The 23,665-nt window shown below is 43.2% G+C and overlaps 1 protein-coding gene across 1 annotated transcript in view; it reads left to right on the top strand.

The window, feature by feature from the left end:
- The window catches only part of LOC311516789 (macrophage mannose receptor 1-like), a gene marked incomplete at its 3' end in the record, with an annotated part of 143,023 nt that overhangs the window by 80,903 nt on the left and 38,455 nt on the right, over positions 1–23,665 (top strand). Inside the window, 7 exon segments of the mRNA XM_084621127.1 lie at positions 940–1,019; positions 1,023–1,093; positions 1,650–1,796; positions 4,599–4,741; positions 19,015–19,170; positions 20,180–20,362; positions 21,657–21,811. Coding sequence (XP_084477253.1) covers positions 940–1,019; positions 1,023–1,093; positions 1,650–1,796; positions 4,599–4,741; positions 19,015–19,170; positions 20,180–20,362; positions 21,657–21,811 — 935 coding nt within the window.

A 23,665-nucleotide genomic window follows, 5' to 3' on the forward strand; every position in this document is an offset into this window, starting at 1 on the left:
GGTACCTCATTTACACCTTCCTATATTGTACTAATAGTATGTACATTGCCAAGTATTGTGTAATCCTGCAATGAGACCCTGTAGTAATGTATATGCACATGAGAACAGAGTTACAGTTAATGTAGGATGCCTAGTTATGAATTTACTGACTCTAGAGATGTTAATATCTCATGTTGCAATAATCTAGTTTTATGCTTTCTAACTTGTGTGTTTTTTAATAAAACCCTCCATGAGAACCCGTTAGGCCCAACTTGTCTGAACTACTGCAACTACTCCTTCCTCCACCATCTTCCCCACATGCAATCTCTTAAAATTGCTGCTGCTAAAATTCTTCCTCTGCTATGGCTCTGCCTACATCAGACCTTCTCCAAACCCTTTCCCTGACTTACCCTTGACTTTAACATGAACAACCAGTTTTTTCTCCTCACTTTCTCATTCGCCACCTTACATCTCAGCTCTCACTGTCTCTCCGTTCTTCCCAAACTTCTCTTCCATCGTTGTGCCTTCTTCCATGATGCCTCTTATCCTTGAACTTCACTCCCTCTCCTATGGATTCAAAATGCTTTTCTATCATGATTCAGATCCCTGATTAAGACACACTTCTTCAAGTCTCCAGAGAGGGTGTTACAAACATCCAGCATAAAGGAATTCCCTCCATCTGCATTGGAGCAAACTGTTTCCACAGATTCACGGCCAACTCCATCATCAAGCCCTTCTAACCCAGTGTCCCCCACTTCACAAGTGGCAATAATTGTCAGATTCACATAATTGCTGGTGTGCTGACATTATTATCTTGTACCTGAAATGTTCCCAGATTTCCTGTGGCCCTGGCACAATGATGTTTTACAAAAATATCAGACTCAGTTTGACTCCATAACTAGTTTTACCTGGTTAGTCATTGTTACTAGTAACCAGACTGTATCTTTTGTTTCTCTGCAGGTAAAGATACTATCAGATTTTGGAAGATAGATCCTTCAACAGGTTTCCACTACCTGATCAACTCCCAATCAGCTCTAACATGACACCAAGCAAGAACAAGCTGCCAGCAACAGAATGCAGAATTATTAAGTATCACACAGATGCATGAGCAAATGTATTTAAGAGGGAAAGGAACAACCCCCTAGAAAGCCCTGACTTGCATTCTGGGAATACTAGGCATAGTATTATAGCTACCTCCTGTGATAGTCTTTTTGGAGTGGTGGGATGGAGGGAACTTGTTTCATTTTCAGTGGTTAATGCTACTTCCAAGAGTTTATGTAAAGGTGGTTAGCATGGTATGAATGGATGTATGTGCTGACGGTTCCAGTAATGTCAACAAATTTGGTATTTTAGGCTACTTTAGGAATCGTTGTCAGCGAACAGAAGAGCAGTTCTTAACCTCCAGTTTAGGGCAGGGTAATAATGAAATTGACCCGTGGTTAATGTGTTTTACATATAGCTTCAAGGCCGAGTTTACTCTGTGAAGCTTGCTCATGTTCACTTTGCAATTGCTGCCATAAATAAAGGCTTTATTTGCAACTTCTTGTCAAAATCTCAGCATGAAATGTTAATTAGCTTCTTATTAGCCTGTCTGAAATCTCTGCAGCAAATACATCAATAATCTACAAAGTATAATCTTTACTAACTGGTCCTGTCCGAAAATGAAATAGTGCAGCACGTCATGTAATTTCTTGTTTAGGGTTTACTGAAAGTGTGGGTTCTGCTCTCTGGACTGGGCTTAACAGGCTGGATTTAAAGAGTGGATGGCAATGGATTGGAGGCAGTCCTTTCAGATACTTGAACTGGGCTCCAGGTAGGTATAAACCTGTTGAATATTTAAAACCAGAATTCTGTTTTCATATTACCACAATGTATCTCAGGTAGGGCTGCCAAGCAATTAAAAAACATTAATAAGGATTAATTGTGTGATTGAACAATAATGGAATACCATTTATTTAAATATTTTTTGATGTTTTCCACGTTTTCAAATATATTGATTTCAATTACAACACAGAATACAAAATGTACAGTGCCCACTTTATATTCATTTTTATTACAAATATTTGCACTGTAAAAAACAGAAGAAATAATATTTTTTCAATTCACCTAAGTACTGTGGTGTAATTTCTTTATCATGAAAGTTGAACTTACAAATATAGAATTATGTAAAAAAACAAAACACCTACCTTCAAAAACAAAACAATATAAAACTTTAGCGTCTACAACTCCACTCAGTCCTACTTCTTGTTCAGCCAATCGCTCAGACAAACAAGTCTGTTTACATTTGCAGAAGATAATGCTGCCTGTTTCTTGTTTACAATGTCACCTGAAAGTGAGAACAAGCATTTGCATGACACTGTTTTAGCTGGCGTCACAAGATATTTACATGCCAGATGCGCTAACGATTCATATGTCCCTTGATGCTTCAACAACCATTCCGGAGGACATGTGTCCATGCTGATGACAGGTTCTGCTCAATAGCGATCCAAAGCAGTGTGGACCAATGCATGATCATTGTCTGCGTATACCACAAGAAGGACCCAAGACTTGTCATGGGTTTTAATCAGGACCCAATTTTATTATATAGGTGTCTGGGACTACCCAGCAGATAAAGTGTACAGTGCAGGCAAATCCATGCTTATTCAAATCAATTCTCCAGGGCTTCCACGAGCTCCCCTTTGTTTAATCCATGCTTATTCAAATAAATTCTCCGGGGCTTCCACCAGCCCCCCTTTGTTTCCATCCAGGTCCCCCAGCCATGGCTTGGACCTTACCATCCACCACACTCGTAAGAGGGTTAAGGAGGGCTATGAGAACGGGGCGGGGAGAGGGGGGTGAGGTTGGCTCCCTGCTGTACCAATCATAGAAGTCCCCAACCCCCTCCTCTGTTCTGTTCCATTATCCATTCCTGTTCTGTTCTATTATTACTCCTTTTAAGTCCTTTACCAGGCCATTTATTTGGTCACTGGCTGCCCTCCCTATGGAGTACCTGCACTGAACACCTGCCCAACCTTACAAAATAAGTTGTGACATATGGCCTACCACCTTTTCTTCTCACCTGAAAAGGTCTTCCCAAAGCAGTGTGGACCGACGCATGTTCATTTTCATCACCTGAGTCAGATGCCACCAGCAGAAAGTTGATTTTCTTTTTTGATGGTTTGGGTTCTGTAGTTTCTGCATCAGAGTGTTGCTCTTTTAAGACTTCTGAAAGCATGCTCCACACCTCGCCTCCTCAGATTTTGTAAGGCACTTCAGATTCTTAAACCTTGGGTCGAGGGCTGTAGATATCTTTAGAAATTTCACATTGGTATCTTCTTTGCATTTTGTCAAATTTGAAGTGAAAGTGTTCTTAAAATGAATATCCTATTATTGATTCACGTTGTCCTGGAGACCCAGAACAGAAATATAAAAGGCCCTCAGATCCAGGGGGTCTTTTCTAATATGCACCCTCTCTCCCTCTGCAAAAAAGCATCATTCACTGGAGTTAAGTACATCTCTTCAGGAAGGCACAAGAGGTGCTTGATGCTCAAAGACTAACTTTGGCATTAGACTGCACCCAGTGAGAGATTGCGGGGGAGGGGAACTTTGAACTGACGATGATCATTAATAATAACCTATAAGATAATAGCCTGTGCATACAGAGTTAGATATAGATATTTGTTTTTATTTAGATGGTTACATGTGGTTAAATACTCTTGGTAGAAAGTTATAGTGTGTATGTGTATTCGAATAATTATTTTTATTACATATACTTTTAATATATTTAATGTTATTGTAGATAGGTGGAATCCAGTTCCATTCTGGTTAAGTAAAATCCCTGTTATGTTTTGTTTTTGTATTTTTTGACTACCAGGTGTATTACTTTGTCTACTAATAAATAACCTTTTATCACAGTATAACCCACCCACCATCACAGACACACACATACACATCTCACCTGCTGAATACATTATACCACCACTGTGACAGACAATTGCTAAATCTAGGTCAGTGGTTTAGGGACAGGGTAACCCTTTCATGTATTTCAAATTATAACACAACACCTTTACTCTGAGAGGTCAGTTTACACATGCATAATTTTTACTGTGAACAAAAGCTTATTTAAGAATCTATAGAAGACTACAATATTCCAGTACTATAAATGTTGAGTTAACTTCTGCCCTGAGAGTACATGGATGTAAGTGAGGGCAGGATCTGGCTCATTAACTATACTGCTAAGCAGTCGTATCAGCATATATTTAGACTTCTCTTGTAAGATATATCCGTTATAATATACTCAGAAATGTATGTGGGCGCCAACCATAAAAATAGATTTGCCTTTCCCATAAATTCAGTTTTTCTTGTTTCAAATCCTATTATGATGGGATTTGTAAGGTCAAAAGGATGATGGAACTGAATGAACCTCGAGTTCAGATGTTTTTCCTGTTCCTTAAACCTGAATACTACATATAGATATTTCTAAGACTGCAAATCTGAGTTTGGATTGAAACTGGGGAAAAAATGAGAATGTCCTGGTTAACATTCATCCAGGAACAAGCTCCCCAGACATATTTAAAACTCAGAACTGTTCTTGACATACAGGGAGATTCTCTTTTTTCGTGTCTTTTTTTCAAAGGAAGTCCCTCTCCAGAGTCTGGAAAAATCTGTGCAGCTTTAAATCCTGGAAGAAATGCTAAATGGGAAAACTGGAAATGTGATCAGAAACTTGGCTACATTTGTAAAAGGGGAACCACAAGTTTAGATTCTTTCACTGTTCCCTCAGGTAAGTCAGTCAATAAAAATAAAGTTTGTTGATCTGTACTGTAGCATTACAGGCTGCCAAGGCGAGCAGATACAAAGATAAAATGCACTTTATCTATATGAAATTATGAACTGTTTTCAACAGGCAGGAATTCTTTTCCTAACATACACATACACTCTTCTGTTTGGTTGGCTTTCATTTTGCAACCACTCTGCCCTTTACCCTGTTTAAACATCATGGGCTGGATCTTCTGACCCACTGGCACAGCAGTGAGTAAAGATGGGGGAGGAGAAAAGGAACTTAAAATCCACCTTTTCCATAGCATTTCTGCCAAAGCGTCACTGAAATATTCACAAGAGTGAACATAAGAAGGGGAGAAGATGGCTGAAACAAAGTGAATAGTTTTTTCATAAAGGGGAAGAAAGTAAGAAGTGAAAAAGCAAAGGAAGAAAACAAGTGACACATCACAGAGGTGGTGCACAAGTTATTTTAAGGGAACAGGGCTTTTTCTTGTAATTTTTCCCTATATCCATATCTGGGAAGTTCAGCTAGTCCCATATATGGTCTGATGTTTCTTAGTGAAAGCATCTATTTTAAAAATACTCACTCCAAAGGCATTCAGCATTAGATTACAACAATTTCTGATATTCAGTTAACTGAGAATCAGTTATGAAATAATATAAAAAAAGATGTCAATACCTACAGATTACTTAGCTGTAATATAGGAAAATCTTACATCTGACATTAAAAATAGTAGCTATATTCAAATGTGTACATCTTACAAATTGTAAAGTGCCCTGTCATAAATATAAAGGGAAGGGTAAACCCCTTTGAAATCCCTCCTGGCCAGGGGAAAGCTCCTCTCACCTGTAAAGGGTTAAGAAGCTAAAGGTAACCTCGCTGGCACCTGACCAAAATGACCAATGAGGAGACAAGATACTTTCAAAAGCTGGGAGGAGGGAGAGAAACAAAGGGTCTGTGTGTCTGTCGATATGCTGGTTTTCTGCCAGGGATAGACCAGGAATGGAGTCTTAGAACTTTTAGTAAGTAATCTAGCTAGGTATGTGTTAGATTATGATTTCTTTAAATGGCTGAGAAAAGAATTGTGCTGAATAGAATAGCTATTTCTGTCTGTGTATCTTTTTTGTAACTTAAGGTTTTGCCTAGAGGGGTTCTCTATGTTTTTGAATCTAATTACCCTGTAAGATATCTACCATCCTGATTTTACAGGGGGGATTTCTTTATTTCTATTTACTTCTATTTTTTTATTAAAAGTCTTCTTGTAAGAAAACTGAATGCTTTTTCATTGTTCTCAGATCCAAGGATTTGGGTCTGTGGTCACCTATGCAAATTGGTGAGGCTTTTTATCCAACATTTCCCAGGAAAGGGGGGGGGTGCAAGTGTTGGGAGGATTGTTCATTGTTCTTAAGATCCAAGGGTCTGGGTCTGTAGTCACCTAGGCAAATTGGTGAGGCTTTTTACCAAACCTTGTCCAGGAAGTGGGCTGCAAGTGTTGGGAGGAATGTTCATTGTTCTTAAGATCCAAGGGTCTGGGTCTGTAGTCACCTAGGCAAATTGGTGAGGCTTTTTACCAAACCTTGTCCAGGAAGTGGGGTGCAAGGTTTTGGGAAGTATTTTGGGGGAAAGACGCGTCCAAACAGCTCTTCCCCAGTAACCAGTATTAGTTTGGTGGTGGTAGCGGCCAATACAAGGACAACGGGTGGAATATTTTGTACCTTGGGGAAGTTTTGACCTAAGCTGGTAAAGATAAGCTTAGGAGGTTTTTCATGCAGGTCCCCACATCTGTACCCTAGAGTTCAGAGTGGGGGAGGAACCTTGACATGGTGCCAAAAGAGCTGTTTGGATGCGTCTTTCCCCCCAAAATACTTCCCAAAACCTTGCACCCCACTTCCTGGACAAGGTTTGGTAGAAAGCCTCACCAATTTGCCTAGGTGACTACAGACCCAAACCCTTGGATCTGAGAACAATGAAAAAGCATTCAGTTTCTTACAAGACGACTTTTAATAAAAATAGAAGTAAATAGAAATAAAGAAATCCCCCCTGTAAAATCAGGATGGTAGATATCTTACAGGGTAATTAGATTCAAAAACATAGAGAACCCCTCTAGGCAAAACCTTAAGTTACAAAAAAGATACACAGACAGAAATAGTTATTCTATTCAGCACAATTCTTTTCTCAGCCATTTAAAGAAATCATAATCTAACACATGCCTAGCTAGATTACTTACTAAAAGTTCTAAGACTCCATTCCTGGTCTATCCCCCGGCAGAAAACCAGCATATCGACAGACACACAGACCCTTTGTTTCTCTCCCTCCTCCCAGCTTTTGAAAGTATCTTGTCTCCTCATTGGTCATTTTGGTCAGGTGCCAGCGAGGTTACCTTTAGCTTCTTAACCCTTTACAGGTGAGAGGAGCTTTCCCCTGGCCAGGAGGGATTTCAAAGGGGTTTACCCTTCCCTTTATATTTATGACATGCCCTCTTTTTAAAGTGTTTTAAAATGTTCATATTTTTAATCTTTCATTTGACTATACTGATATTTTCTATAGCAGATTCTCCATGAAATATTAGACCTGACTTTCAGACTTTTGATAATCATGCACATTGTAGGGAGAGTGGTCACTTTGGATGAGCTATTACCAGCAGGAGAGTGAGTTTGTGTGTGTATGGTTTTTCTGGGTGGGGGTGGGGGTGAGAAAACCTGGATTTGTGCTGGAAATGGCCCACCTTGATTTTCATACACATTGTAAGGAGAGTGGTCACTTTGGATAAGCTATTACCAGCAGGAGAGTGAGTTTGTGTGTGTGGTTTTTGGAGGGCGGGTGGGGGGTGAGAAAACCTGGATTTGTGCTGGAAATGGCCCACCTTGATTATCATACACATTGTAAAGAGAGTGGTCACTTTGGATGGGCTATTACCAGCAGGAGAGTGAGTTTGGGGGGAGGGGGGGTGGAGGGTGAGAAAACCTGGATTTGTGCTGGAAATGGCCCAACTTTATTATCATACACATTGTAAGGAGAGTGATCACTTAGATAAGCTATTACCAACAGGAGAGTGGGATGGGAGGAGGTATTGTTTCATGGTCTCTGTGTATATAATGTCTTCTGCAGTTTCCACAGTATGCATCCGATGAAGTGAGCCGTAGCTCACGAAAGCTTATGCTCAAATAAATTGGTTAGTCTCTAAGGTGCCACAAGTACTCCTATCCTTTAAACTGTGACTGTTGCTAAGTATCCACTAGGATGTGTTGTGCTGAACTTAAACATGGTTATCTAAGTATTGTGGTTGTTGGTCCCACTTCATCTCACCCATCTCCTACCACTGTAACCCTTCAGTTCTGCATTTTGCTTCTCCTATTCCTCTCCCCATTCTTCTTATTCCTGTTCCCTTTCTATTTTCCTCTCCTTCAGTTTACTTCTCTCTTTACTCATTCCCCTATTTCACATCAGCTATCTCTTCCAATCCTCTACTTGAACCCCGAGTATCCTCTCCCCAAAAGCTTCTATATTTCTGTAACTTAAAAAATATGTTGTACAATTCCACCCCCAACAAACACAGCAAGCTCTAACAACACAGCACATGTCTATCATGATCACTTTGGGTTCCTGGCTTATGCATGGTACGGTGTGAGTGGCAGGAGTATGTACACATACATGTCTTGCATAGCCCACATAAATATGGGAAGACTAGTCATGCCAGGAGAAGTACACACTATAGAGAACTATAGGAAATTACTATCCATCTAGTACAATCAGGGAATGCCTCCAGTACTTTCTTGTTACTTGAGTTTGTCTAGTAAATATTTATCTATTCATGACTACAAAATAAAACCTCCATTGGTACTTTTTTCTCATCTGACTGCCAGAATAAGAGCACATTGATAATGGAACTTTTAGCATTTAGTATTCATACTGTTTTAGCTTCAGAGAAATTTAATTTAAATTTATAAAATACTACAATAGAACTATGATGCAAGAGAAGAAGGCTCTTCAGAGCTGCAGAAACTGACTGGGGTTGGTTTCAGTTACACTAGAACTCACCAGATTTAGGCTTTGCATGTGGAAAAATAATCAATATTAAGTCCATTTTATTTTATTGCATTGTTTTCATATAGTAGCTGGAAAGCAATCGTTTTTCTGTGAGAAGCACTTTTAAAAAAATCTGCATGTTCTCCCTGTCATTGAGGGATAAAATGAATGTTAACAAGAAACCTCTAAGTTGTTTGAATTCACAAAGGTTTTCAGCTCAGGTTTAGCAAAGTTTAAATTACAGATCATAAAGGTTTGCTAGCCTTCCTATCCTTGCTTTCTTTCTGTGGGAAGATGAATAGCACATGAGTAATTAATATTGTTCACATATGACAGCTTCCATTTGGTTTGCAGCATTGAATGAAATGTCCAGTTGATTTTTTTCTTTTTCAGTGTTTCAAAATATTTGGCTCAAGTGAAAGTGAGACATTGCTGTGGCATGCTGCATGAATGGCTTGTATAAATTTAGGAGGAAACCTGGCTTCCATACCAAATAAAGAAGTCCAAGGTATAATGTGTGAACCCTTTGGTATTAAATGAAGCATCGACCAGTTCCCATAACAATTATAAATGAAGGCAAAAAATATACAACTGCAGTTATACATTCTACTCTTTTGGCCTGTTGTATAAATGTAACAAAATTTTTAGTTTGATAAGAAATGGGCCTTGGGATCATAGTAACATAGAAACTGCCATACCAGATTAGACCAGCAGTCCATCTAATCCTGTGTCCTGTTTCTGAGACTGCCCCAGTGACAGAAGCTTCAGAGGAAAGTGTCACAAACCTCATAGTGTACAGTTATGTGAAGGGTTCATGTAGCGTTCTTGCACCTGGAAACAGTCAGGGCACACCCTGACTGTTGTGTAGGAGCAATGCACACATTGCTCTGTTCTGTCCAAGGACATGGACCATGAAAACATGGACCATCTGGGAAGTCAAAATAAGGACATCAGCCGTGGGAAGCTTCCTCGGCCAAAGCTCAAGGCCTGAGAATAAAGATTGTAGTAGATAGAGGCTAGTAAATAGGAATATTAATCAAAGTCATATTATTTCCTTTGTTGATGCCTTTTGCGGTCGGTTGGGGTATGTGATGTGCAGGGGGGGAGAGAAATAAAAGAGGTGGAAAAGCTGACAGGGGCAATCCCTTCAGCAGACCAGCCTGCTTGCTTGCCTAAAGCCGTGTCCTGTCTTGTATCGAACCGCCACAACTGGCGCCCAACGTGGGGCCCTCAGCACTCACCTCGCCCAGCGAGGGTTTCAGACGCGTCACTCATCCGCTTCACGGATCCCGGTGAGTATTTTTCATTGTGGTAAGTATGGGAAGTTCCCTCTCTGCTTTGCAAGTGCAACACCGCTGTGAGCTACAGTATTTGTTGCGTAAGGCTCAGCATGACTGTCCCACTAGAGAGCTCACTCTCCTGCTACAGGAGGTGAGTGCCCAGTGCCCGTGGTACCCTGAAGCTGGAACCCTTAACTTAGCGGACTGGGAGCGGTTGGGCCAGACATTGCACGAGAAGCCTCGGGCGCCCGTGCAGGCTTTACATGCCTGGCACCTCTGCCGCGACACGATACAGCGTGTCGCCTCGGACAGACCCTCCCTCACGAGGCTGGTGATCTCGCCACTCCCGTCCGCTCCTGCAACCATCCCTCCCCCTACTTCGCCCCCAGGGCCTCTATTACCACCGCCTGCCTGGCCTTCCCCACCGGAGCCGGTGTGTGGTCACCCTCCCCCCGTGGGGCCCCCCGGAGGGTCATCCGCGTCTGCTCAGGGGCTTTCGCTGGTGCAACGAATGGTCCATGCAGCGAAGACTCGCTCAGATCTTACAGCGGAGGAGCTGGCTGATCTGGTCTCAGTTTGCCCGGTGACCTGGCAGAATGATGACCAGGGCAACCCCATGGGCACCTGGACCACTTTGCCATACTCGGTGGTTAGAGAGGTAAAGAAAGCAATTCGTGAGTTTGGCCTGACTAGCACCTTTGTGCGTGGTCTCATTGAGGGGATAGGTACTGGGTACTCCCTAATCCCTGAGGATTGGAAAACGCTGCTGCGCATGATGTTATCACCCAGTCAGTATGTTATTTGGATTAGTGAGTATCGGCAGATGGCAGAACACCAAGCTCAGGTACCTAGAGAGCACGGTATCATTTATGAGCATTTGACAGGGGAGGACCCGTTTTGCTACTATTGAGATGCAGTCTCAACTCCCTCAGGCCGTCTTCCCCATTATTTCCACCTGTGCCCAGCATGCTTTCAAGAAGGTCCCGGATTCAGGCAAGCCTACCAAAAGCTTTGTCAGTATCCGTCAGGGTGCTTCAGAGTCCTTTTTGGATTTTACCAACAGATTGCATGAGGCTATCCTCCGACAGGTGGATAACACTGAGGCAGCTCACGAGCTCCTGTTAAAATTGGCAGTTGAAAATGCAAACGAGGATTGCCGCTGTGCTCTCCAGGCAGCGCAAGCCTCTGGTATTTTAGAGCTCTCAGACATGCTGCGGGCGTGCCAGAACATCGGCACACAAGCCCATAAGGCTGGAGTTCTGGCTGCCGCCCTGAGAAAAACCGGGAAGGAGGGGAAGCGTTGTTACCGCTGTGGTAAGGAGGGTCATTTTCAGCGGGAGTGCCGCTCATCTAAGGCACCAGCCCGACCCTCCAAGAAGTGCCCCAAGTGTGGGAAAGGTTATCACTGGGCTAATCAGTGTCATAGCGGGTCGGGAAACCGCGCGACGGGTCCCCCCCAAACCCAGGGCCAAACGGGGGTGTTTCCCACTCAGACAACCACTCCTCTGCCTTAAAATCCATAGATTCTATGAGGGCGGCGACTGCTGGAAGTGCAGGGCTTAATTTGATCATGCAGGAGGACACTGACTTTCGGCTGCCAGGGGAGGTCTGTGCCATACCTACACAGGTGACGGGACCTCTCCCTGCCGGCTTTGTAGGTCTTGTTCTCCCTCGCTCACATGCTGGGAAACAGGGCTTTTTTGTCATTCCAGGGGTCATTGATGCTGACTACACAGGCATTATTAAGGTTCAGGTGTGGACTCATCTTCCACAGTCGCTCCCGCGTGGACGGTCAATTGCACAATTGATTTTAGTCCCCTATCAGGTGCCAGCTGCGGAGGATCGAGACCGGGGCGGAGGCGGCTTTGGATCGACGCTGGCTCAGTCACCATCTCACAACACGTCCTCTCCACTTGTTGCTCTAACAATGTCGGTCCGCCCCTCGAAACCTCAGTTAACACTTCTCTTAAATGATGTTCCCTTTACAGGGCTGGTGGACACTGGAGCTGACGTTACGGTGATTCGTGATCTGGAGTGGCCGGTCAGTTGGCCAACAGTTCCTTCTAAAGAGTTGTGGGGGATTGGGGGTAGTAAACCCGGGTGCCAAAGTTTGTCTTGGGTCATGGTCTCTAAACCGGGAGGCCGTGCCCTTGCTACAATCCGTCCTTTTGTGCTCCCTGTCCACCTCAATATTTGGGGCCGTGACTTGCTTAAAAAGCTGGACACCACCCTCGATATTAATATCTAATGGCCCAAAACCCTCCCGCACCCGCCATGCCTCCAGCATTACCCTTGGTGTGGCAATCCTTAGAGCCTGTGTGGATTGACCAGTGGCCCCTCCCTCTAGAGAAGCTGAGAGCACTTCAGTCGCTGGTGCAGCAACATTTGCATGCACAGCGCTTGGAACGCTCCACTAGTCCCTGGAACACCCCGGTGCTCGTTATTAAGAAAAAATCGGGTGCATGGCGGCTGTTACATGATCTAAGGGAAATAAATAAACGCATCCAACCCATGGGCCCCTTGCAATTTGGCTTACCGAACCCGAATTTAATTCCTCAAACCGATCGGCTTTGTGTGTTAGATTTAAAGGATTGTTTTTTCACTATTCCCCTTTGCCCACAAGACCATGAAAAATTCGCGTTTACGGTGCCACAATATAATAATCAGCAACCCTCTCATAGGTATCAATGGAAAGTCTTGCCCTAGGGAATGCAAAATAGTCCGACCTTGTGTCAGCTCTTTGTGGATCGGGCCCTTGCCCCTTTTCATGCCCGGTACCCCACACTAAAGGTCTACCATTATATGGATGACATTTTGCTTAGTGGTCCCCAGGTTACGGCAGAACAACTTGAATCTCTGTCCGAGATTCTCGGCCAAAATGGCCTATTAGTGGCACCAGAAAAAATCCAACGCTCTTATCCCTACCACTACCTCGGACATAAGGTTTTACAAACCTATGCTGCTCCGGTTCGTCCGGAACTAATTCTACCTCAACCCCTAACCCTTGTTAAATTACAACAAGTTTTGGGTCATTTAAATTGGATTCGGCCCTACTTTCATCTCCCCACTTCAATGCTGCAGCCGTTGTTCGAGCTCCTGCGTGGAGCCAGGGCACCGGGTGCGGTTATTGCCATCACTGAAAAGCATACTGCCTGCATTTGACAAATCAATGCAGCATTGAGTCAGCAGTTTGTGGACAGACTCCCAGAGGTCCGTCCCTTACGGTTGGTTCTTCTTGCCACCCCTCATACGCCAACTGCGGCTCTGTTTGTACCCCGTACAGACACAGCCGTCTCTATTATAGAGTGGCTATACCTTTCATCCACCCCTCCTCAAAATATTTATCCGTATTTAGATGCCCTATCTGATCTTGTTCGTAAAGCCCGCCACCGTGCAATGCAACTTACTGGCACTGATTTAGTTGCCATTGTGCTCCCCTTGTCCCATACTGAATTTGACTCTTTGTGCCACACCTCCTTGGCCTGGCAGGTTGCTCTTTGTGATTATATGGGAGAGATCTCTTATAATCCCCCTAAAGATCCCCGATTGGTAATTACCCAACAGGTGCCCCTGGTTGTCCATCGTCTTTGTCGCTCTCAACCCATTGTTTCAGCCGTCACTCTTTTTACTGATGGCTCTCCACGTCGCGGTGTTGTCACCTATCAATTAGGTGACCCCCCTCATTGGCATTCTCGCTTTACGCTGCCTCAGCGTTCTGCGCAGCGCTCAGAATTGGCTGCTGTTGTTTTGGCCTTTCAACTTTTTGTTGATTGTCCCTTTAATTTGATTGTGGACACCCATTATGTTTATCAAGTAATTGATCATTTACCCCTAGCCCTCATTACCCCTCAGGTCGATGCAGACCTCCTTCACCTGTTTTTGTCTTTACAGTATCTCATCACCACTCGTAATTTCCCTTATTTTGTTCATATTCGCAATATAATATGTTGCTCATATTCGCAGTCATACCCCTCTGCCTGGGCTACTCACTGAAGGCAATGCGCGCGCCGATCGCGCATTATGTGGTGAGGTAAATTCTCTTTTTTCTGACCCCATTGAAAGCCATGCCTTTTTTCATCAGTCTGCCTCTGTCTTAGCCCGCCAGTTTCACATTCCTGCTGATCATGCACGTTCTATTGTTCGTTCCTGCCCCCACTGTGCTGCTGCTGCCCCTACCTTTTCTTATGCCGTTAACCCCAGAGGTACCGCAGCGAATCAGCTGTGGCAAATGGATGTCACTCACGTGCCACAATTCCGCCCCTATTCGTTATTACATGTTTCCATTGATACCTATTCGGGATTCCTCTGGGCGACCCCACAGCGTGGGGAAGCCACTCCTAATGTTATTCACCATCTGCTAGCCTGTTTTGCTGTTATGGGTCGCCCGAGCCAAATAAAAACAGATAATGCCCCAGCCTACTGCTCCACTGCCCTTTCCGCCTTTTGTGTCCAATGGGACGTCCGTCTCACACACGGGATCCCTTATAACTCCACGGGCCAAGCCATTGTTGAACGTGCAAATCGCACGCTAAGAACATCTCCGAACCTTAGGGGACATTCAGCAACAATTGCATTTCCTTTTGTTCACTTTAAATAACTTAATGCTAAACGCAGATCAGCAGACCCCCGCGGATCGGCATTTTCGTAAATCCGAGGTGCTGGAAAGACCACGTGTCTATTACCGTCAGCTGCCTGATCCGCAATGGCTGGGCCCAGTACCTCTAATCACTTGGGGTCGGGGATATGCTGCTGTGTCTCTCCCTACAGGACCGTTGTGGGTTCTGGCCCGGTGTGTGCGACCGGCACTGAAGCAGCATGGCGTGGCACCAGGGACTATCGAACCCCATACCGGAGTTTCAGCTGACCCTGGAGGAAAGCGCGGTGCCTCCCGGGTCGACAACGAAGGGACGGAAACGGAAGAGGCGTAGTGTCCCAAGCCAGCCCGTGACATGGGGAGCAGTAAAAGCATTGGTCGCCGCGGCTCAACGACGGCTGGCAGCAAACCAACAGCCAGAGACTCCTGAGACTTTGTTTGTGGCAATTCTTGCCCAAATTACTGCTAATTCTGTATTGATTGTATGCCTTTTGTGCCTGCTATTTCCTGTAGGGGTTGGCTCGGGAGCGCTTTCTCCGTTACGAGCCCGAATGACATATAACCTATGGGAAAGATTGGCTTCAATAGCAAATGTTACCCACTTTTGTTTATCTAATTCTGTAGCAGCTGGAGAATTGTTGGGTACATGCCTTATCCCAGTATGTCATCACCCTGAAGAAATAGGGAATGAGACGATGCTCGCTGCTTACGCAAATCTCTCTTCCCAATACTCTGGTATGGCTAATTGGGGCCCGGCCAATTATACTTTGTCTCACATGGCCATATCCCTCCACACACCGTACCCAGCCGGGGCCAACAATGTCACCTGTGCACGTGTGGTTAACTGCACTAGTACAAGGGTGCCCTTGGGCTGTCGGCAAGTTTCTCAACCCTTTTTAAATTGTTCCCATGCCGTAAATGTTTCATACAATTATGGCCATATCATCCTACCATCAGGATGGTTTTTTACTTGCGGTTCATGCACCTTTAATTATATTCCTGCAAATTTAAGTGATGGCACCCTTTGCTGTCTTAGTAGAATGACATTTATATTGCCTTTTGCTGGTCAAAAACGTAGTAGAAGAAGTGTACCCCTTTCAGATGATTGTATTGCAGATGTTGAGCTTTTTATTCGTGCTGAGTATACTGCTTTAGCGGCCTCTATTGTTGGGGTCCCCGCGCTTGCCATTTATACAGCCAGAACTTTAAATAACCTGGCATGCTTTGCGGCAAAGGCAATTAATACAACATCCCAGGCAATTGCCCTACTTAACACAGAGCAACACGAATTAAGGGATGCAATTTTGGATAACAGAGCAGCCATTGATTTTCTGCTCCTGAAACACCATCTAGGCTGCTCCACGTTTCAGCACGTGTTGCTTTAATTTAACTGATAATTAAATTATCATAGAAACTCCATAGAAACTAGACTGGCCGAATTGGCCAATCTTACAGCACACATACGCCAAGATCTGGGGTTTGAGGGCTTTTGGAATTGGCTTACAGGATGGCTGCCCTCTCTAGGATGGCTGTGACAACTTTTCGGTTATGCTGTGTTTGTAATTGTTGGGCTTATATTTTGCTGCTGCTGTATACAATGTATTCCCTCCTTGCTAAGGCTTTGCAGAGATCCGCCCTGGTAGGCTCCCCGAGTTATATCCTTGTCTGTCCGGGAGTTGAATCACTTACAAAAGCAAATTGATGGCTACCATGAGATGGCCGAGCATAAATAATAAGAAAAGGGGGGATGAAGGGTTCATGTAGCGTTCATGCACCTGGAAACAGTCAGGGCACACCCTGACTGTTGTGTAGGAGCAATGCACACATTGCTCTGTTCTGTCCAAGGACATGGACCATGAAAACATGGACCATCTGGGAAGTCAAAATAAGGACATCAGCCGTGGGAAGCTTCCTCGGCCGAAGCTCAAGGCCTGAGAATAAAGATTGTAGTAGATAGAGGCTAGTAAATAGGAATATTAATCAAAGTCATATTATTTCCTTTGTTGATGCCTTTTGCGGTCGGTTGGGGTATGTGATGTGCAGGGGGGGAGAGAAATAAAAGAGGTGGAAAAGCTGACAGGGGCAATCCCTTCAGCAGACCAGCCTGCTTGCTTGCCTAAAGCCGTGTCCTGTCTTGTATCGAACTGCCACAGTTATGGAATAATCCGCTCACTCAGGAAATCACTTCCTAATCCCATCAGTTATTGGCTGTAATAGAAAAAACTACATTAGGCCCTCAGAAGTTAGGAAATGTCAAAATTAAGGTTGCCTGAAGTTAGACTAGATGATCAGGTGGACGATAAGGTGGATAGAAAGCTGGCTAGATTGTCGGGCTCAGTGGGTAGTGATCAATGGCTCCGTGTCTAGTTGGCAGTCGGTATCAAGTGGAGTGCCTCAAGGGTCGGTCCTCGGGCCGGTTTTGTTCAATATCTTCATTAATGATCTGGAGGATGGTGTGGATTGCACCCTCAGCAAGTTTGCAGATGACACTAAACTGGGAGGAGAGGTAGGTACACTGGAGGGTAGGGATAGGATCCAGAAGGACCTAGACAAATTAGAAGACTGGGCCAAAAGAAATCTGATGAGGTTCAACAAGGACAAGTGCAGAGTCCTGAACTTAAGATGGAAGAATCCCATGCACCGCTACAGACTAGGGACCGAATGGCTCGGCAGCAGTTCTGCAGAAAAGGACCTAGGGGTTACAGTGGACGAGAAGCTGGATATAAGTCAACAGTGTGCCCTTGTTGCCAAGAAGGCCAATGGCATTTTGGGATGTATAAGTAGGGGCAATGCCAGCTGATCGAAGGACGTGATCGTTCCCCTCTATTCGACATTGGTGAGGCTTCATCTGGAGTACTGTGTCCAGTTGTGGGCCCCCCACTACAAGAAGGATGTGGAAAAATTGGAAAACGTCCAGCGGCAGGCAACAAAAATGATTAGGGGACTGGAACACATGACTTATGAGGAGAGGCTGAGGGAACTGGGATTGTTTAGTCTGCGGAAGAGAAGAATGAGGGGGGATTTGATAGCTGCTTTCAACTACCTGAAAGGGGGTTCCAAAGAGGATGGATCTAGACTGTTCTCAGTGGTAGCAGATGATAGAATGAGGAGTAATGGTCTCAAGTTGCAGTGGGGGAGGTTTAGGTTGGATATTAGGAAAAACTGTTTGCTAGGAGAGTGGTGAAACACTGGAATGCATTACCTAGGAAGGTGGTGGAATCTCCTTCCTTAGAAGTTTTTAAGGTCAGGCTTGACAAAGCCCTGGCTGGGATGATTTAGTTGGGGATTGGTCCTGCTTTGAGCAGGGGGTTGGACTAGATGACTTCCTGAGGTCCCTTCCAACCCTGATATTCTATGATCACAATGGCTGCATCAATTTCTACTTCCAACTGGAACCTCCCAAGGGCCCCAAAATTTGACTAGCTACTCAGGTCAAAAAGGGGGAGCAGTCTGAAAACATTTGGTGAATAGTAACAAATTATGCAGAAATTGGGATAGGTTTGTGAAAGATTCTGTTAACTGTAAAAAAGGGCATACATTCGTTATGAAAATTATTCAGAATGAATTATTAGACCAGCTCTTCTAATAATGCTGCATTACTCATAAAAGGTCATCAGGTCTTTTTGCAGTGCTGTTGCACAACAACCTCAAACAAAAAAACCCAAAGGCATTGTGCATCTTATTCCTTCATTGGCAATATGAACCGTAAGGAATTTTTTTGGGGGAGGGTGGGGGGGGCATATTTCAGCATACTCAAAACCTTCCTTTTCGCATTGGTTTTTAAAATTAAAATGTCTTGTTTCTTATAAGTTAATGTTTGAGTAGCGTATATTCCTTATGATTTCACCACCAAACACTATATTCAAGCCATAAAATGTGACATTTAGGGTAGGTGTACACCAGCTGTGCCACCGTAGAGTGTCCGGTGAAGATGCTCTATGCTGATGGGAAAGTTGCTCTCCTGTCGGCATAATTATTTCACCTCCATGAGAGGTGGAAGCTATGTCAGCGGGAGAGTGTCTCCCACCAACATAACACAGGCATGGACAACGCTTAGGTCGCTGTAACTTGCGTCCCTCAGAGGGGTGTCTTTTTCACACCTCTGAATGATGCAAGTTAGATTGACTTAGGTGATAGTGTAGACCTGCCCTTACTTTCAAGCAGGTGGGATTTTGCAGAGAAATGTTTTTACCATGACCTCAGTTGTGGACATGTGTTCATTTTTTCTGTCTGGAGAAAATCATGTCGAGGTTCCCTTATTTAAAATGTTTGCTTCCTTTCAGCCTTCCTCTTCTACCAATTAAGGGAAGTCATGACTGATACATGGATTGGATTGAATGATATAAATAGTGAGTTATCATTTCTTTGGACAGATGGAAGTGGTGTCTCCTATAAAAACTGGGCCAACGGTGCACCTACGTACAGACGCACATACTCTTATTTTTATTATGATGGTAGTAATGACGATGATGATGACTATCAGGAGGTAAACCAATCATCATTAAATAGCCATGAATGGCTGTGCAACTGTAATTGAGCCATCTTGTGAATGTGCATTATGCTTCAGTTTTTAATTACATGATAATGTACTATTTTTTCCACAGGGCTAGTTTTTTAAGAGGATAGCAAAAGGCACATCCTTAGTACAAAGGCTTTTCCCTAGTCAAGTTTCAAATCCCTGCTCCAAAGTACTGAGGCATTAGAACTCCTCAAAGTAAAGGCCACCAGATTTTATTTTAACATCTAGCATCAGTCTCAGAAACAACTGATCTGTTCATGGCTGAAACATTCCAGAAAAATTCAGCCTGAGGCAGACAACCAATGTGGAAAATTTCATCCTGAATGGTTAAATTCTGGCAAAGGCAAAAAGCAACTGAAAATAGGGTCTTGTAACGGGAAGCACCAATCAAACTTAACTATTGGCAAGGCTGCCAGCTATGTCTGAAATATGATAATAGCTACACCGCCTGGGTGTACAATAAACGATTTTTTTAACACTTCAAGTGCAGTTGTACCCATCTAACACATGTACAGACTAATGTTTTTAGTATGTAATTTTACTAAAATAAGTTTCAGTCTTTTCCTCTTTCCCGAAAATCCATTTTAATGATTTTCTGTACGATCAAAAGTTGGACCTAGATAGACATACAATAGATATTCTAGTCCATCACCCTTATCCGTACAGGAGTCTTTCCTATTACAGCTGATAAGAATTATGCTTTACAAATAACATTTGTTACAAATTTAGCCCCTTTTCTGGTGAGTAAATAATCTGTGAACTCATCATATTAATATTTTTATTTGTAAGTACTCGCTGTCTTGTCTAAAGAACCATATTTTATTTATATTCACGTTTAACATATTTAATATTAGTCATATTTCAGTTCTTACTAGAATGTTCTTGAATTTCTGACCTCAAATTCCACCTATATTCAGCTAGATGTCCTGTATTTTATGCACAATAACAGAAAATACTGCCAGTCTAATTTACTTTGTTCTCTTTTACATTGCTCTAAAACATTTTTATTTTCATTTTAGATCACTTTGGGTCTATTAAATGCCCAGATGGGTGGTTGCCATACTCAGGTCATTGTTACATGATTCACAGAGAGCCCAAAGTATGGAAAGAAGCTTTGACTTCATGTAAGACACAAGATGGAAATTTGGCAAGTATGCATAATATTGCAGAAAACAGCTTTATTATTTCTCAACTTGATTACAGTAAGTATTTCTACAGGCAATTGTTTTGTCTGCAATATTTATAATGAACAGTTAGCTGCTTTTTGTTTTGAATAGTACTGCTAACATTTATAGCCAAAGAATAGATCAGACTTGATGGGTGTTTCTTACATAAACACAGAAAAATATTTTTTGCTTACTTATGAAGTAAAAATCTAAGTATTAAAAAAAGTTGTACAGTAGGAAAGGAAACATTCCATAGCCCCTGAACCCCAGCTTGTGTGTGCCAACCTGCTTTCTTAGTACATAAGAGGTGTGAATCTTGTGTCTCCAACCCCAGTCCCATGCATTGGAGCCTGACAAGTTCTGCAGTGATCAAGGTCTTCTCAGCTAGGGCTCAATCCAACATTTAAGCATGCATTTAACTTTAAACACAGGAGGAGTCTCATTAAAACTGATGGAACTACTCATGCTTAAAGTTGAGCATGTGCTTAAAAGCATTGCTGCATTGGGGTCCTGGTGAAGAGCAGTTAGGAAAAAACAACTTCTGCCACTTTGTACAAACAAAATATGGGCTATTGTGGTTGGTGTCAGCATAAGTTATTTCAGCTTCCTCTCTTTCTAAGAAGCCACCAAGTTCCTCCTCCTGTTTGTTTCATGTATCTGCAGGAGAAAGTCATGCAGCGGTATCTCCAAAGAGTTTTTGGGCTGCCAACATTTTGTAAATATATTTTTTTCTTGTGAACCATAATGAGGAAAATGTATTTTTTTGACGAAGTGACGTAGAAAAGGTAAACAGGGTACATACAACTTCATTAAATATGTGCCAGGCCAACCACCACAACCAGTGCTGAATTGTGGGACAGCACAGGGATAGCTGGTCTGGCTCTCCAGTTTTCCAGTCAATGGCAGCCCTCTGTTGTTAAGAGGGATGCTGTTGCTCAGTCCCAGCATCTTTAAGGCCACTGTTGACAGAAGACAGCCAGGCACACACCAGCATATTCCTGTCTTTACTTTGTTGCTTTAAGTTATTAAGACAGTTTGTCAAAAATTGTTTGTATCCATCCTCTACCATTTGCAAAGAGCGTATGTCCCTTTGTTAAAGGCAAGATTTTTGGAATGAGTCTAAGACTTAGCCATGTTAAAATATAGGCCAGGTTACCTCTCACAGCAGAGAGGGATGTGAAGGAGCAACCTGAATTTTCGCTAAAGCCGAAAGATGTAACTCTCTAAGTGCTGTATCCCAACATTCATGACTGAAATCTCATTCCAGACCTGGAAATGTACACTGTTACTGGTAAAAACACCATTAACATGCCAACTGCTTTTATGTTAGAGCCAACAGAAGAGCTGTGGATTGGACTGAATGCCCGTAAGTTTCAAATGTATTTTGAATGGAGTGATGGGACTCCTGTGACATATATTAAATGGCTATGTGGTCAACCCGACTATGCAAACAGACAAGAAGATTGTGTTGTTATGAAGGGACAGGTAAAATAATCCAATTATTTTTCATAGCTGTATAGATTTGAAGGCCAGAAGGGACAGCTGTGATCATCTAGTCTGACCTCCTGTATTACACAAGCAATAGAACTTCCCCTAAATAATTCTAGAGCAGCTCTTTTAGAAAAATATCAAATCTTGATTTAAAAATGTGAGTGATGGAGAATCCACCACGACCCTGGGGAAATTGTCCCAAGGGTTAATTTACTTTTACTGTTAAGAATTTATGTCTTATAGTGATGCCAATCATTACATGGTTCAGGCTCAAACTGCCATTCATTATAAGCCTGATTCTGAAACATTCACATGCCTCTATTCTCCATAACCTTACCAAAGACACGTGAAGCCACCTGAAATTTCATATGCCAGATCTTAGTCTAAAGTAAGTTTTCATATAAGTCTGGAGCCAATCAGACAGGGCATTTAGAAGATGTGTGAGATCAAAAGGGAAGGAGTAATATTTTCATAATGTGTTTTAGCATTTCATATCTCCTAAAGAACTCGGCCCAGAAATTCCAAATTTGTTTTGTTATGTTCATAGCAAGAAGTGGTGCCTTTGGTTTTAGAGGTTCATGGTGCTTTATTTGTTATTATTATAAGTGGCTACTGCATACTCAGTTTTCTAATCCACCAGACCATACTACAAAAAAGTGACTCAACTTCCGAGTTTCCACTCTGTAAACCTGAGATATGTATATACCTCCTTACGGCTGTGGACTACTGACTGATTTTACAACCTTAAACATCTTTTAACATGGTTTTTTGTTTGTTTGTTTTGTTTTGTTTTGCTTTTTGCATATAATGTCCTAGGTTTTAAAAAGCCAAAAACTGAAAAGACATACATTTTATGATGTGGAATATTAGTGACCCTCCCTTTCCCCACAAATGGGTTACAAGCAGGATTGGAACCTCTAGTTCTAGAGCATGGTTCTCGATCAGTTGAGCTTACCAAGTAACTGGTAGTAGCAGCATGTTGTTGTCCTCTGTGTGAACAAGCCAGAGGAGGGGTATGTCTCTGACTGTGAACAGCCATTTGCTGACAGCAGAGGAATGTTGAAACTCTGGATTCCTGGAGGGTTCTGGAAAGGAGTGTTCTCTAGTAGTTACAAACCCTCATTTCCTATACCTCCTTCCCCAGCCTTTTGCCCCTGCCCCTAGCACAGTGTTTACCATGGCCATATGCAGCCACCAGGGGCTTTTCTTGCAGCCACAGCTTCCTGGGCAGTGATTGGGGGATGACGACAAGGCAGTGGCCCCTCCCAGTGGCCACCAGCAGTGATTGCGCCCCACCCGCCTCTGGGGAGACACAAGCTGCAGGAGCAGTCAGTCAGTCAGTCCCCTCCTTCCTGGGGGCGGTAGGGTTGGGCTTCTGCCCTGGGATGTCAAGTGGCAGGCTCCAGCCATGGGGCTTCGGGCTCTGTCCCCAGAGTCTGTCCCCTGGGTGTGGGGCTTTGGGTTCCATTCCCTGGCTGTGCAGTGGTCTAACTCAAGCTCAACCTCCTATTCACCTCTGGTCCCTGCTAGCTCCCCCAATGCCCCATCGCCCATGCCCCCACTGCCTCTGTACCCATCCAGGGCTTAATTTGTCTCTGAGCTTGCCAGGGCTGAGTAAGTCTGCTGTGAAAAGTGATATTAACAAACATACAAATATCACTTTTCACAGCAGACTTACTTATAGCTAACAAGTCTTAAAAAAAACCCCAAAAGTAAAAGAAACAACAAGAAAAAAGACAAGAACGTTCAAAGCACCTTATTTCTGTTTCTATCCTGTTTAGGTCCAGTAAAGAGTAGAGACAACTGCATATTATTTTTATTATTGAGTCTGCAAAAAAGAAAAAAATC

Source organism: Lepidochelys olivacea (genome assembly GCF_965140295.1).
Source record: "Lepidochelys olivacea isolate rLepOli2 genome assembly, chromosome: 2".
In the NCBI taxonomy this organism is placed as follows: Eukaryota; Metazoa; Chordata; order Testudines; family Cheloniidae; genus Lepidochelys; species Lepidochelys olivacea.